Source organism: Myotis davidii, unplaced genomic scaffold (genome assembly GCF_000327345.1).
Source record: "Myotis davidii unplaced genomic scaffold, ASM32734v1 scaffold1703, whole genome shotgun sequence".
Taxonomy (NCBI): Eukaryota; Metazoa; Chordata; class Mammalia; order Chiroptera; family Vespertilionidae; genus Myotis; species Myotis davidii.
In genome coordinates this window covers 87,995-103,686 of record NW_006293780.1, presented here as the reverse complement: position 1 = coordinate 103,686, position 15,692 = coordinate 87,995, and the positions used below count along the sequence as shown (strand labels likewise).

At 43.2% G+C, this 15,692-nt stretch overlaps 1 protein-coding gene across 1 annotated transcript in view; it reads right to left on the bottom strand.

The window, feature by feature from the left end:
• Nucleotides 1-4,580: 4,580 nt before the first annotated feature.
• The window catches only part of GOLGA5 (golgin A5), a 32,446-nt gene continuing 21,334 nt past the window's right edge, over nucleotides 4,581-15,692 (bottom strand). The window contains exons 9-13 of the mRNA XM_006767608.2: nucleotides 14,046-14,144; nucleotides 12,253-12,478; nucleotides 10,192-10,297; nucleotides 6,739-6,802; nucleotides 4,581-5,044 (exon numbers count right to left, since the gene is read on the bottom strand). Coding sequence (XP_006767671.1) covers nucleotides 4,964-5,044; nucleotides 6,739-6,802; nucleotides 10,192-10,297; nucleotides 12,253-12,478; nucleotides 14,046-14,144 — 576 coding nt within the window. The 3' untranslated portion in view covers nucleotides 4,581-4,963. The remainder of the gene's footprint in view (nucleotides 5,045-6,738; nucleotides 6,803-10,191; nucleotides 10,298-12,252; nucleotides 12,479-14,045; nucleotides 14,145-15,692) is intronic.

The window sequence follows — 15,692 nt, the reverse complement described above, 5'->3', positions numbered from 1 at the left end:
GGGGCATAGAAAGGGAGTGGACTGACTATTTTGTGTGTGGGGGAAAGGGGTGTGGGGGATGCGGGAAGAGACTGGACAAAAATCGTGCACCTATGGATGAGGACAGTGGGTGGGGAGTGAGGGCGGAGGGTGGGGTGGGAACTGGGTGGAGGGGAGCTATGGGGGGAAAAAAGAGGAACAACTATAATAATCTGAACAATAAAGATTTAATAAAAAAAAAAAAAGAAAAGCTGACACCAAAGGGAAACGGGAGCCAAGAAGGGACGTGTCCTGAGCAGAGAGCTCTGGAGGTGGAGACCAAGAAGTTCTGGGGGAATGCACACGTTCATTGATTTGGGGTTCTTTGTAATCCCAGAGGAAAATTACCGTCTCAGGTTCAGCCTGTCCTCACCTCAACAAAATGTCTTCTATACTATTTAGCATGTGCATGTGGAACAACCGTCGTCTCTAGATTTATTCTGAAACATAGGCTTTTAAAGGTTTCCCCTAAATAAGGTGGTGGGTGGTTCCGGGGCAGAAAGTGTTACTGAAGAGAAACAAAAGGGGATTTCAGATTCAAACTCCTGACCTTGGCCGGCAGGTCCCTACCAGATCGGCCCCCTCTCCCCTTGGCCCTCACTCCAGCCACGCTGCTCTGCTCCTGTAACACCCCACGCATGCCCGTGCAGATGCTTTGCGCTTCTTGAACCTCCTGCCTGGAAGCCCACCCCATGTATTGAATGGCCCGTCCCTTGATCCAGGTCTTGCACAATTGTCGCCTCTGCCTTCCTCCCCATCACCTCTCTTTATACCTTCACCTCATTTGGTTTCTATTCATGGCACTTAACACTAAGTGACGTGCCTACGGTCTGCCTTCCCCGCCTGAATCTAAGTTCACAAGGGCAGGGACCTCTGTTGTCACCACTCTATTCCCAGGTCCTGGAAGGGGCTAGCACACAGGACCTCATAATCTGAACGACTTGGACGTCTTGTTATGACTTAGAGTTATTTCACCACTTTTTAAAAAATTGATTTCAGAGAGAAGAAGGGAGAGGGAGAGATAGAAACATCAATGATGAGAGAGAATCATTGATCCGCTGCCTTCTGCATGCCCCCTACGGGGGATTGAGCCTGAAACCCTGACATGTGCCCTGACCAGGAATCGTACCGTGACCTCCTGATTCAAAGGTCGACACTCAGCCAGACACACCAGCCGGGAACTTTTTTTTTGAGATATCGTCTATAAATGAGGCTTCTGTATGTAACACACTTGACACTCAGTGTTCTTACAAAAGGAAGTTTCGCTTACTGTGAGGTGCTTGAGTCCGTGTCTGTGGGAGTGCAGAATCATTTACTCCATGTTTACTAGGGAGTTAATAGGAATTAACACGTTCAGAAAAACCACTAAGACTTTCTTCTCTGTCACTTCTTACAGCCTCAAGGGCCTTAGGCCTTTAGCCCCTGACCATCTTCTTTGGCTTTTCCAGTTCTTTCCTTCCATCCCATCCAGACCAGAACGCCCCTACCGGCCTTTTCCAAGACAGCTGGCCTCCCGCAATGGGAGCTGCAGCCGAGGAGGCACATTGGAGTAGCCCGGTGGTTCCCCCCAGGGCGAAATGGATCTTCCTAAGTCAAGGCCAGACTGCCCAGCCCAGCATTCTACTCCCCATCAACTGCACAGACAGGGTGAGCCTGGTGCCACACATTTTAACAAAGCCCCTGCTCCCCCTTGGAAGTGTTTGTTCTGTATGTAGCAATAGAAGTGGTAGTTTTTGGTAAGCACAAAGTCTAGAGAAAGGGAAATCTTCTTAGGATAATAAACTTATTTTTACACCCACACATTAATACAGAGCAGTATAAGAGCTCTGAGAACATATGTGTGTGTGTGTGCACATACATACGATGTCCTTAAATGACTGCATTGTATTAGGAAGGAAAAATATTCGGCCCTCGCCAAAACCGGTTTGGCTCAGTGGATAGAGCGTCAGCCTGCGGACTGAAGGGTCCCGGGTTTGATTCCGGTCAAGGGCGTGTACCTGGGTTGCGGGCACGTCCCCAGTGGGAGATGTGCAGGAGGCAGCTGGTCGATGTTTCTCTCTCATCGATGTTTCTGACTCTCTATCTCTCTCCCTTCCTCTCTGTAAAAAATCAATAAAATATATTTAAAAAAAAATATTCGGCCCTCATGCAATCCTTTTAATTAGGCCAAAGAAGGTTTTGTGTTCTCTGAGGGTAAGGGAGAACCCTTAAAGACCCCCCGAAAAGTCTGTTAGTGGTCAAGAATACTGAAACTGAAACTCAATGAGAGATTTAAGTAATAATCTCGGAAGCACTTTGTCAAACTATTTCCAAAGCCAAGAATGTGTAAAAGCTGAACAAAAGATTTAGAGCCATACCAACAAAAGCCAGGACATGCGGAGACGGGAAGTCTGGAATACACGATGATGGAGCACGTGCTGTTTTCCATTTTAAGTATGTAACCTGGTTTTAATCATTTTCCAGAAACGTTTCCAAATTAGAGGGAGGGGGGCAACCTTAAAAGATATTAACAAACCCCGCCTGGCTCACTGGTTGAGCATTGACCCATGAACCTGGAGGTCACGCTTCCATTCCTGGTTGCAGGCATCATCCCTGGTGTGGAGTGTGTAGGAAGCAGCCAATGAATGATTCTCTCTCATCATGATGTTTCTATCTCTCCCTTCCTCTCTGAAATCAATAAAAAATTGTTTTTTTTAAAAAGAAAATTAAAAAAAAAAAAACAGATACTAAGAAGACTAAACTCTTTACTCTGTGTGAGACCAGATCTGACTCCGCAGCTCAGACTCTGACGGGCTAGCATCCCTGAGAACAGAACCGATAGAAGTCCTATAGGTTTGTGAGTCGACACCCCCACCCGCAATACTTCATGCCCACTTCTTGATGACGTGGTACTTTCTGCCTTTTTCATTCATGCTAAGTTGAAAAAAAGCCCAAACACACCTAGGATGACCTCTAAGATTTTTCTGGTACATGTAGCAGTGTATCAAAACGTTTGAACAATTTACAATTAAAGTCACAGGTCAACTGACGTCACAGCAGAGCTCTCATTAAGGACAGAAACTCTGGCCAGGTTTCTGGCTGGGCACCGGCAGGAGGCTTCAGACACTCCTGACTGGAAGACTCTCCCTTGCACAGCCTGAGCCACACACGGGGTGGGGCAAGAGGAGGTTACAGTTGTATGTGAAATGCAGAGTATTATTTATGGGTGACTGTATTTTTTCCATATGAACTGTAAACTACTTTTGCCCCACCATGCATATTAATTACACTAGAGACCTGGTGCACGAAATTCATCCCCCCCAACTGCTGCCCCTGCTGGCCTGGTCGCCTCCAACTGCTCCCCTGCTGGCCTGGTCTCCCCCTACTGCTCCCCCTGCCAGTCGCCCCTAACTGGCCTCTGCTGCCAGCCAGGTTGCCCCCAACTGCCTCCCTCTGCCAGCCTGGTTGCCCCTAACTGCCCCCGCCTGGTCGCCCCTAACTGCCCCCCCACACCACCCTGGTTGCCCCCAACTGCCACCCCTGCTGACCTAGTCACGCCCAACTGCTCCCCCTGCCATCCTGGTCGCTCCATGCAGCCTGCTGTTCAGTTGTTTGGTCGTGCCTCACTAACCCCCCTGCCAGCGTGGTTGTAGGCAGCCATCTTGTGAGGGTGTGAGGGTCAATTTGCACTTTACCTCTTTATTATATAGGATCTGAAGAGAGACCACAAGAGCCCAGGGGGCAGAAAAAGAATTGAGATGTGTAGGAAAAAAGAAAAGTCAGAACAGACATTATATTGGACCTACAGCAAAAAAAGTCTCTCTTCAAAGAATAACTTTGTAATGTCTCTGCACTGGAGTGTTTTAAAAATACAAAGATTGCTGAAACAGATTCGATTTCTAAACGCACAAGCATGGGCTATGGATGTCCTGAGGTAGAGGCTGGAGGTGTAGGCTGAGAAAAGGAAAAAGGGCGGAGGAAGGCGATGAATGATTGAGAATGGAAGGAATTTGGTGCAGGGGTCGGGGAGGGGAAACAGTGCACACACTGGGGAAGGGCAGCCCACTGAGAACCAACCAGGAGTGATGCCAGCTGCTGCCATCCGCTCGATCGTCTGGCCATCTGGAAGGGTCTGGCTTAATGGGGATAAAAAACTATTATTTTTTAAAAAATTAAATGCACAGTAAATTTTATGTTTATAAAAATATTTATATGAATCAGGCCTTTAACATGTCAAAGTAAATTTGCAAAGTTTGCCCTGGCCGGCGTGGTTCAGTGGTTGGAGTGTTGGCCTGTGCGCTGGAGGGTCTCAGGTTCGATTTCCAGTCAAGGGCATGTACCTGGGTTGCAGGTTATATCCCTGCCTGGTCCCCCTCCCTGAGGTTGGGATGCATGCAGGAGGCAACCAATTGATGCATCTCCCTCACACTGATGTTTTGTTCTCCTCTCTCTCTGCCCCTCCCTTCCACTCTAAAAAAATAATGGGGGGAAAAAATATCCTCACTCTTTGGGTGAGGTATATCAAAAGGGGAAAAAAGTGTATTTGTAAAGTTAAGTAGAGGAAAATACAAAAGCAGACAGAATTATCAAAAAGAAAACCTTTTATTTATGTCACTAAATACAATTAGTTTCCCTGATTACAACCCATAATGAGTATCAGTAAAATACAGGCTGGTCTGTACAGAGGTGAACCACCCAGCATCTGTGTGTACATATATACATGGAACCACCAATCTCAGAAAAAGCGGAGCTGAGCTTGTTAAATTACCGTCTGTTTTAGAAACTCTTACCATTTGAGGGAAATTAGAGGAAGATTTAGGTAGCAGAGTATAATAACTTAAAAAGTTAAAAGCTTGTAGTGATAAAATAATCTTGGGCACCCTCCTCAGGAATTTGAAGCCATTGACCTGTTACAGATCCAAAGTCTGGAAAAAGACAACCAATCATTGCAACAACTGGGTTCAGTTCATTTGCCATGGGGCTGGTCATGGTGCATTTCCGGTGTATAAGTCAACAAAACAATCATGACCCAGAGGTGAAGCAAAGCCTAAAGAAAGAAAAGGTAATTTGTGGATTAGTCAATGATCCCATCTTCACCACAGGCCCAGTGAGAGGTGCATGGAGGGCAGGAACCACATCTTGGTTGTCTGTGTGTTCCTGTCCAGCACTGTGTCTGTAACATTCCAGGGGCTCAGTGCGTGTTTATTGGGTAACTAATGAAGAAATAGATGTACAACCGATGGAGGGTAGTAGTTACAATTCCTGCATATTTCTCAGTCAAGAGGAGAAAAGTCCTCAACTCATTCATGATAAGCACATGGACCCCAAACAACCAGGTGATTAATGCTGGAGAGCCATGAAGTGGCTGGGGAGGCTCTTTAAGAGCAGTCAGAGCTGGTCTTCTGAAAGAGGGCTTGGCCATGCTTTGGTGAAGAGGGGTGGGAAGACGTGCTCGACAGGAATGCTGTGCCAGGTTTCAGAGGGGATTTGGGGTCCAGCACAGGACCTCCACTGACAGTCCCACTAGCTCCCTCGTGGTTGGGGGGCAACGGCGTGGGGCTCTAATCGCTCAGGCATCACTGGCGTGAAGCATCACATCTCATGCTGACAGAGCACATGTTCTTCAAAATCTCCAACCGAAATCAACCCAGATGTGGACACATTCTGAATCCTTTCTGAGGCCAATCTTTTTCCTCTCATTCTCTCCACCCCCACTTCTTAAAAACTTTTTTTTTTTTAAAGGAGTAACTCTTCCCTCTAGTGGATCAGAGAGAAATTTCTTTCTAAGGGTGCTTTTATTCCTTTTGAAGAAAAAAATGCCTGTTTTAATTCAACCCAACTACTTTTAGCATCCCCATTCAGAACAGTGAGTGAGTTTTTTAGGCTCAGAGGACACGTGAAATGGCATGCCTGACTCTGGTAACCATTATTGGAGCTAAGAAATCTGAAAGAAAATAAATCAACCCTGAGACCGTTTTAGAAAACAAAGCAAAACACATGAAAGCAACTTTACATCAAGATAAAAATAAAATCGTTTTGTATTGTATTTTTATCACAAGAGGGGCTTAGCAATGGAGTTAACTGTTAAACTGCACTAAAGTTAATTTTACTGTAGGAAAAGTCTTTGAGCAATTTATATTTTAGACATAACAAATTGTTATTTTCACTTGCATTACTTAAAATAAATTCTCTTTCAAAACTGACTGCTAAACTTTCAGTCAAAAAGACCAGCAGCTGCCTGGCTGGTATAACTCAGCGGTTGAGCCTCAACCCATGAACCAGGAGGTCATGTTCAATTCCTGGTGAGGGTACATGCCTAGGTTGCAGGCTCGATCCCCAGTCGGGGGCATGCAGGAGGCAGCCAGTCATGATTTTCCCATCATTGATGCTTCTGTCTCTCTCTCTCACTTCCTCTCTCTCTGAAGTAAATAAAAACACATATTTTCTTTTTTAAATATATTTTATTGATTTTTTACAGAGAGGAAGGGAGAGGAATAGAGAGGTAGAAACATTGATCAGCTGCCTCCTGCACACCCCCTACTCGGGATGTGCCCGCAACCAAGGTACATGCCCTTGACCGGAACCAAACCTGGGACCCTTCAGTCAGTAGGCCGGCGCTCTACCCACTGAGCCAAACCAGTTAGGGCAATAAAAACATATTTTAAATAAAAAGACCAACAGCTGAAAAAATCCTAGTTAAAAATCAAGTGCAGCATTGTTTTTTAAAACAAGTTTACTTACCATATATATAATTACAAAAACTCGTGCTATGGGGTATCTTCGGAGAAAAATTCCCAGACGGATACTGTGCAAACGGTGGTGGGGTGGAGAGAAAAGAAGAGAGTTAGACTAACAACAGATCTCTACCTGTGGTAATATCTAATAACGCATTTTGACATTTCACTCATTTATACTAGTTCTGTGGCCACCATAAAGATTTATTTATAGATTAAATAATTATTTAAAATAATCATATAGAAATGCCAGTGTAAACAAATACTTCTATCATTACTTGAGTTTAGCTTTTAAACAACTTGGTCCTTCTCTAAATCATTTTTTCTTTTAGGAACTAAGTTATAAAACACAAGGTAAATGTGAAAACAAGAATAGGAGAAAGTCTAGTTGGAATCAATCTGCAAATTACTAATCAAAAAGCTTTTGTATGGATACTATGCTTCCCAAAGACACAAAACTACAGAAAATCAAGTAAACACTTAAACCAATGAAGTGTGAGGAGCAATATGATGTCCAGGCCTTGCCACTCACACCTTTTTCCATTCCCCCCATCAAGATGGACACAGGGACAAGCCAATACACCTTCTCTACCTTACTGTTTCTCTGACTGCCACTAGCACAATGCCTTGTATACTGGCTCTCTAAAAATTATGTAGGCTGAATAAATGAAAGTTGAAGTAGATGTGCATATTAATTTGGAGATGATTATGGCATCCTTGGTCCATGACTTTGGGAATCTTAGTAAATCCTCCTCCTAATATGTAACACCACAGCTATATTCTGATACATAAAGGTAAAAAAGATTGCTCTTTTATGCAATAACTCATTGAAACCGTGTTTAATTATAAGACAAAAGAGTTTAGTAGGCTATTTAGACATGAACTTTATCAATGCTATATATAAACTGTTAAGACATTTTTCCCTTTAAAAGATAATAAAAGACAAATTATTAATCTTTTATTATTATACCACTTAACAGCGAAATCAATTGTTACCTATGGTTAGCGCATGTATGAAAATGATAACGGGGGTGGTTTAGATTAAATTTGCAGCAGTCCCTGAGCGTCAATGAATGTCTGGTGGTTTCTTCTAGCAAGTCTTTTGCTTCATTTATTTTGGTTGCTAGGTCCGGAGCTCCACCTTTATCTGGGTGATTCAAAATCATGCTTCTCTGTGAGCTGTTCTAATCTCGGCCTTGCCAGCAGATGGGTTCACATCCAAAATAAGAATAGCTTCTCGCCGACTCGATTTCTGTTCAAATCCTCCTTTACAGGATAGTGGGATGAAAGGCGAGGTGTGAAATCTTCTGTGATTACTTGTTCTACAGGTTTCCAGGCCTGAATTACACAGGGACCTGCGTATGCAAAAGCTGCAATACCCAGTCCTGCAGCATCAAGCTTCCGGCCATCCTTGGTCGATCTCCAAGTCCGCCCACGTGGTCAAGGGAGGTAAGTACTCAGCATAACACCAGCATCACCAGTGGGGGTGATGCTACCAAGGGCAGCCGTGGCACTGCGGCAGAGGGAGACCTAAAACCCCTTTCTGACAATTATCTAAGACCTTTATTAACAGGTGCTTGCCATCTGTTGAATTTTTTTAAAAAAATCAAGTTGTACACTTTTATTACAAATTAAAAATGAGGTTCTTAAAAAATCTCAACTTGCCAGGTATAAAACAATTTAAAAACCTCTAAAGGTATATTAAGAAAAACCAGGCTTTTTTTTTTTAAACATGTTTGTCATTACCAAAAAAGAGACATCTTTAGGTAAAAATATTAAAGTCCCCATGCTGCATAGCTGGTCAATGGGCAAAAAGCAAGAACTTAAGATCTTCAGCTCCAATCTTTTTTGTTGTTGTTAATCTCACATGAGGCTATTTTTTCCATTACTTTTTCAGAGAGTGGGAGGTGTGTGTGTGTGTGTGTGTGTGTGTGTGTGTGTGTGTATAATATATATACACACACATAGAGAGAGAGAGAGAGAGAGAGAGAGAGAGAAAGAAAGAGAGAGAGAGATATCAACGTGAGAGAGACACACATCAACTGGTTGCCTCCCACATGTGCCCCCCAAGGACAGGGAGCAAATCCATAGCCCAGGTACATGCCCTTGACTGGGAATCAAACCCAAGACCCTTGGGTGCACAGGCTGACGCTCTAACCACTTACGAACACTGGCCAGGCATGGGCATTTAATATTGCTGGAATTTGATCTTCATTTCTTCTTGTTGGATGACTAAACCGGATAGTAGAGATGGTAAGCTGGCGTTTATTCAGCCCTGCTTTGCTCAGCTTTGGGAGATGAATTCTCAGCTGGCGGATCAGCTGCTTTAGTCTCAGTGCCATCTTGTGTTTAGGGTTGTCTAGGCATCTGCATACATTGCAACAGTACTGATGTCGAAGTAGCTGTTGACCTTGGGTCTCTGATAATCCTGCTGGCAATTGTGTGGAAAGCATCTCTGACGTGGAGAGCATCTATGATGCTTACGGTCTGCTGCATATTTCCTGCCTTGCACTGGACTCTACAAGGGCCTGTAACATTTGCTGCGTCCACACCCTTTTCTCCTTTAACTACATCAAACCCATAGCCTTTCCTTCTCCTACACTGTGAGGGTACTTCCTGGGGTTCTCCTTCTTTATGGCAGACTGGTGTACAAATACATCTTCTTTGGTGTCATTTCTGTTGACTAAACCATATCCGTCTCTTACACTGAACCATTTTACTGCTCCCAAAATCTTCGTTGCAATGATTTTGTCCCTGTTGGGAGGTGCCCAGGATATGAGGCTACCTGGGCTGGCACTCCCTGTGCCACTGCCTGTGGTGCCAGACTTGGTGTTGGCAATGCTGAGGGTGGGAGTGGCAGGCCTCCCTGCTGATGGTCGGGGTGATGGTGACTGGGGCTGTCTGCAGCAGCTGTGGCTCCTCCGAGGGTGTGATGTTAACTAGGCCGGAGTGATGGCAGTGCAGCTGCTTGGAGCTCTCTAGGGTCCTCTCTTCACTCCCGATAAACTCTAAAACATTTTCTATGTAAGGTGGATGTCTGCTAGTATAAAAAGTTTATTTATAAATATATACATAACATAAATTATGTATTATTTATGTAACATATTACAATGAGTACTGTTCATTAGTAGCATCTTTTATTCTAATCACATGACAAACGAGATAAAGCATTCAAATGGATGCATTTACATGTAATAGAGACTTTCTCAATAAAATTTAATGAGTTTTTAAATAGAGTTTATTACAAAAAGAAACAGTCAGGATTAATCATCTTCAATAAGTAAGGGCACTGGCAGACCTCTTAAAGCAATTTCATGACACTGAAATACCATGAAAGGAATAAGGTAAATGCCACTTAAATATCAGCTCTATCTGATGGGACTCACAATGATGGAAACCACTAGAAAAGGTTATAAAAATATTTGATGGTCCATCACTCATCGTTACTGGCAGGACTTACCTAAATTGGTCAATTGAACTAGCAGCTTTGCGGACTCTTCCATACATTCCTGCCAGGCTAGTTTCTGTGTCATTAAAAAGAACAGGAACGTTTCGCAGACGTGCCCCTGTTTAAAGAAGAAAATAATGAATGGAGGTACAGACAGCAAAATGAATTTTCTAACAAGATTACACTGAATATACATTAAGTTACATGTGGAAGAAATTCTCAAGGCCAACTTTCTAAGTATTACATCCAGAGATAAAATCATAAAAAAAAACAGGTAAATTTGATTATATGAAATGTTTGAACTTCCATATCCAAAAAATCAAAATGTAAAAACTAGAAAAATTATTGCTCTATGAAATTAGCAAAAATTAAAGTTTATAAATACCAAGTGTGTCACAGTCAGTACTAATGGACACAACTCCTGTGCTAGTAAGAATGGCCTTACTACAAAGCCCATGACTCCCACATCTCATCTCCAGCCCAGACCCCTCCCAACTCGACTTGTCCAATCACCTGCTCCATTTCCCTCTGGATGTCTAACAGTCACCTCAAACTGAGCATGCCAAGACCATGGTACTGACTGCTCTCCCCTCTGCCATCTCCCATCTCAGACATGAGAACTCCATCCTTCCACCTGCTCAGGCCTCCACCTTGACTCCTTTCTTCCTATTAAACTTCACAATCTGCCAGCAAATGCTGTCAGCTCACCGTTAAAATAAATCCTCACAATCCCCACTCTGGTCTGAACCCCATCACTTCTCACATGGATTAATACAACAGCTCCTCCTGGTCCCCTGCCTCCACTCTTAGTTCTTTGTAGTCTATTATGGACACAGCAGCCAGAGGTATCTTGTTAAAATACAGGTTACATCAGCCACCCTTCTCAAGACCCTCCAGTGGCTTTCCCTTCCTTCAGAGAAGTCGTCCTACAGGCCTAAACAGCTTCCTCCAAGTTCTCTGAGTTCACCTTACACTCCGCTCCCCTCACTCCTGCTGGCCTCCCTGCTGTTCCTGCAACATGCCAGCAACATTCTGCCTGAGGGCCTTTGCACTGCTCTTCTCCCTCCCGGGAACACTCTTCCCGTGGATCTCCTCATCGTCTACTATCTGACCTCCTACCTTTTCAATGAGGTCTTCCTGGACCACCCTAAAGTACAATCCTTTCTCCACACTCAGCACCGGTGTCTCCCTTCCTCGGCGGCACATACCACCATCTCACATTGTTCTTTACTGCCTGTGTCCTCCACCTGCATTCCTCTCCACACCACCAGAATGGAAGATCTGCAGGGCAGAGATTTTGGTCTCTTTTGTTGCCCAATGTCTAGGATAGTACCGGGGTACAAACTAGGCACTTAATAATTATTTGCTGATTTTGCTACTAAAAATCAAAAGCCTTCAAATGTGTACTATTCACCCAGCATTCCATTTCTAATCATTTATCCCAAGAAAATAAGAGATATAGAGAAAATATTTTCCTCAGAACTGCTGTATTAGCGACAAAAATGGCAACAATCTAAATTCCCAACCATAAGGAACTGATCAAACAAATTACAGTATTTACACAACAGATTCCTATAAAAGCAATGTATAAGCTATACTATGAAACTTATTTATATGAAAAAAGTTAAAAATCAATAAAACAGGCCTCTTTTCTTCAAGTCCCATACTAGTGAGAGATATTAATCAGTTCACAGCCCAATTTACTAATGATCATATCAAACAGCACATGGCCCCATCTTCACATCAGGAGAAACGTGGGTGCTTCGTTGGATAAAACCTCTTTCTTAATAAAAATGGTCTTTTTTTAACTTATCAAAATCGCGTTTGAATTAGCAACATTAGGAATTAAAGTAACAAAATGTTTTTGTTTAATTGTCACCCGAGGATATTTTTCCATTGATTTTTAGGGAGAGTGGAGGAGAGAGGGAAAGACAGAGAGAAACATCAATGTGAGAGAAACACATCGACTGGTTGCCTCCCACAAGCACCCCAACCAGGGCCCGGGCCGGGGAGGAGCCTGCAATCAAGGCACATGCCCTTGACTGGAATTGAACCGGCCGTTCTTTTTATTACCTTCGCCATTGTCAACTCCAGACATATTGATGGAAGACCCAGTGCTCCCAGTTCCAGTGGCCAATTTCATCTGCTGCTCGAGGCGCTCCAGCTGGAAGACCAGCGAGTTCTTCTCAGTGCTGAGGCTCTCCAGCATGGTCTGCTTCTGGATCAGAGTCTCTGTCAGCTGGTGGAGTCGACTCTCCAACTCGGACTGGCTGCTATTGCTTAGGGTTTTATTGGTAAGCTGAAAGGCAACAGTTCATAAAAGTATTACATAAAACCGGTCATACAACACAGAGACCACACTGCCACATCCCCACAGGTGAACTGTGGTATTCATTGATTTCTCAAAACTCTGTAATGATTCTTTCATTGTCTACAGAAGCAATTTTCAAACTGTATTAGTGGGTCACAAAATCAACTTGTTGGTTCACAATTGACCCGTTAAAAAGTAGAACAGAATGGGACGTATCAGAGCGTACAGCACAAGGTAGGTGAGAGTATTGTTTTGTAAAATTTCTTTGCAATGTAAAATTAGTTTTGTACATTGTAAGAACGTACATCATGGTCAAAAATATCTGAAAGCACTGATCCATGGGACATAGTTGAAACATTTGACCTGAATAACAACGGTTGTGCAAAGACCACTCGCTCCCAGTGGTTTTCGTCCCTGCGCTGCGATTTCCTAGCTACCTGACTTGGACAAACTGCTATACCTCTCTGAATCTGTTTCCTCCAGTGAGGACAAACGTGCTTGCTGTCTGTCTCCTCATGTGTTAAGTGAGGACAACAGTGCCTGTTGCACGTGGTATTTAGGGATATTAAATGAGAATTTCCTAGGGTCTGGTGACAGTTGTTAGTAACTTCCTTCATTGCATCTTCTATTTGTTCTAATCTGTCACCATTTCCCTCTTCACTCAGCTGTCCACATTTCCCGCTTGGAAAATTCAGTCCCCTTCTCTCATCAGGCTCTCTCTGCCTTCAGAGCCTCTTCCTTGAAGCCTTTCCAACCACTCTAGCCCGAGATGACCTCAGCCTTCTTTTAGACTCCCAGGAACTGCCTCCGCATTTATCAATCACTTTGGTAACACTGTTTAAAGGAGTCTGTTATTATTGAGTCAATCGCCTGAAGAGAAGGGAGGAAAGGACAATCTACAACTATGGAGTAAGCGAAAGCATGATTTTGGCACTTAATGATCAAGACTGGTAAACTTGGGTGCTAGGCACAGGCTGTTTTCTGTATGTTTCACATTTTCAGATTTACAAAGAGGTCTTGCTGACTTCATGAAAGACCTATCAATTGCTAATAGGAAGATTTATCCCTGGATTTTCTTAGGAAAGAGAAAACACATTTATGAAACTGGCAATCTGCATAATCCCCACTGAAGTTAGAAGGTATTGGGATAATTCACATCTCCCTGAGTGACTCTGGCTACAAGATCAATAATAAAAGTATAATATGCTAATTAGACCGGACAGCCGAATGACCTTCTGGACGTCCTTCCGGATGACCTTCCAGACAAAGAAGGGGTTGTGAGGGCTGAGAGCAGCCGCCACGGCTACGTGGGCCGAGCCCCTTGTACAAATTTCGTGCATCGGGCCTCTAGTACTTTTATAAGAAGCAAGCCACAGAATAGAGCAAGTGCAGACTCATAGATGAAAACTCTCTATCAGGTTGAAAATAACACTGTACCACTGCAACAAGAAAACTCAGATGAAAATATGGAAAAAGAAGATCTTACTGTATTCTTTGGAAAAAATGTGGCTTTACAATGAATGGTATCTTTGCCGAAGTTGTAAATGACACATACCTGATTCCTAAGTTTCTGAATTTCTTCTTCTCGATCTTTAATTCTGCTTTGCAATGTGTTCTTTGTTCGATAAAGATCTTCTTCTATGTAATGGAATTCCTACAAAGTGAGGCACAAAATGAAAGTTAAAACAGCGTTCCTTCCCTATTCTATCCCCAGAACCTAAAACAGTGCCTGACACATAGTAGACATCAATATGGACTGAGTATATACTGAATGAATAAATGAACAGATTTGGATGGGTCTGATGAAAAGTTGTATTTCAGCATCATGTATCAATCTGTACATTAATGTTTAAGCACAAGTCTTTACATGGTCATATGTTTTAAATTTTTCTAGAACTGCTACTGGATCATCATATGATAAGTGTATGTCTAACTTAAAGGAAGAAAACCTGAAAATTGTTTTCCAAAACGTGTACCAGTTTGCATTCCCACAGCAATATGAGAGCATGCCAGTTCTTCCGCATCCTTCCCACACTTGGTGGTGTCAGTCTCTGTAAGTGCAGCTAATCTAGTTGGGTATGTGGTGCTATCTCATTGAGGTTTCACTTTGCATTTCCCTAATGATTAATGATGTTGAGCAGCTTATTCATGTGCTTATTTGTATCAGGCAATATCTTGTACCTTTTTTGCACTGTCATTAATAAAAGAGAGAAAGAAACAAAGAAATACCTCTGGGTTCACTATCAACTGCATTAAACCACTGCTAGTCTGTACAATTAATACGATCATTCAGAGTCAAGTCGAATTTAAAAACAAAGCACATCCAGGGAAGAAAGAGTAATTAGTTAGCTAAGTACCTTCAAAAGCATTATGTAGCATAGGGAATATAGTCAATTATATTGTTAATAACTTTGCATGGTGACAGATGGTAACATCCTGGGGGTCATTTTGCAATGTATATAAATATCGAATCACTATAATGCACATTTAAAACTAATGGTATACTGTATGACAATTTTAAAAAGCATTATGCTTCACTGTGCTGGGAGCTTCATATAGCTCCTTCGGTAAAAGGAGCTGTATGAAGACATACATGTGAGATGGACTAAGCTTCCAGAGATACTTTAGACCAGGGTCCTCAAACTTTTTAAACAGGGGGCCAGTTCACTGTCCCTCAGACCATTGGAGAGCCGGACTATAGTTTAAAAAAAAAACTATGAACAGATTCCTATGCACACAGCGGCGGCAAAAACACCCGGCAGGCCGCATGTGGCCTGCGGGCTGTAGTTTGAGGACCCCTGCTAGATATTTAGTTCAACTTGCTCATTTCACAGACTGTAAAAACTGAGATAAGTGAAAAAAATAAAAAATAAAAAGAGAGAGAGAAAATGGAGGAGAAACTAAGATGGCGGCAGAGATAAACACCGGGAAATTAATGCCGCTCACAACAATTGATTAATACCTCAGAGAAACAATACGGACTTCATCCAGAAACACAGGAAGCCTGGCTGACTGTAAATTCTACAACTAGAAGGAAGGAAAAGCACACTGAGACCCAGAGAAGCTGCAGAAGAGAAGCGCAGAGGTACGGGGCTCGCGCGCGCGGAAAGGGGCTGGCACCCGAGGACGCGGCGGCCTTTTTGAATCCGGAGGGAGTCACAAGCTCCCGACGGCTCTGAACTCCGGTTCCGGGAAGCCTCTG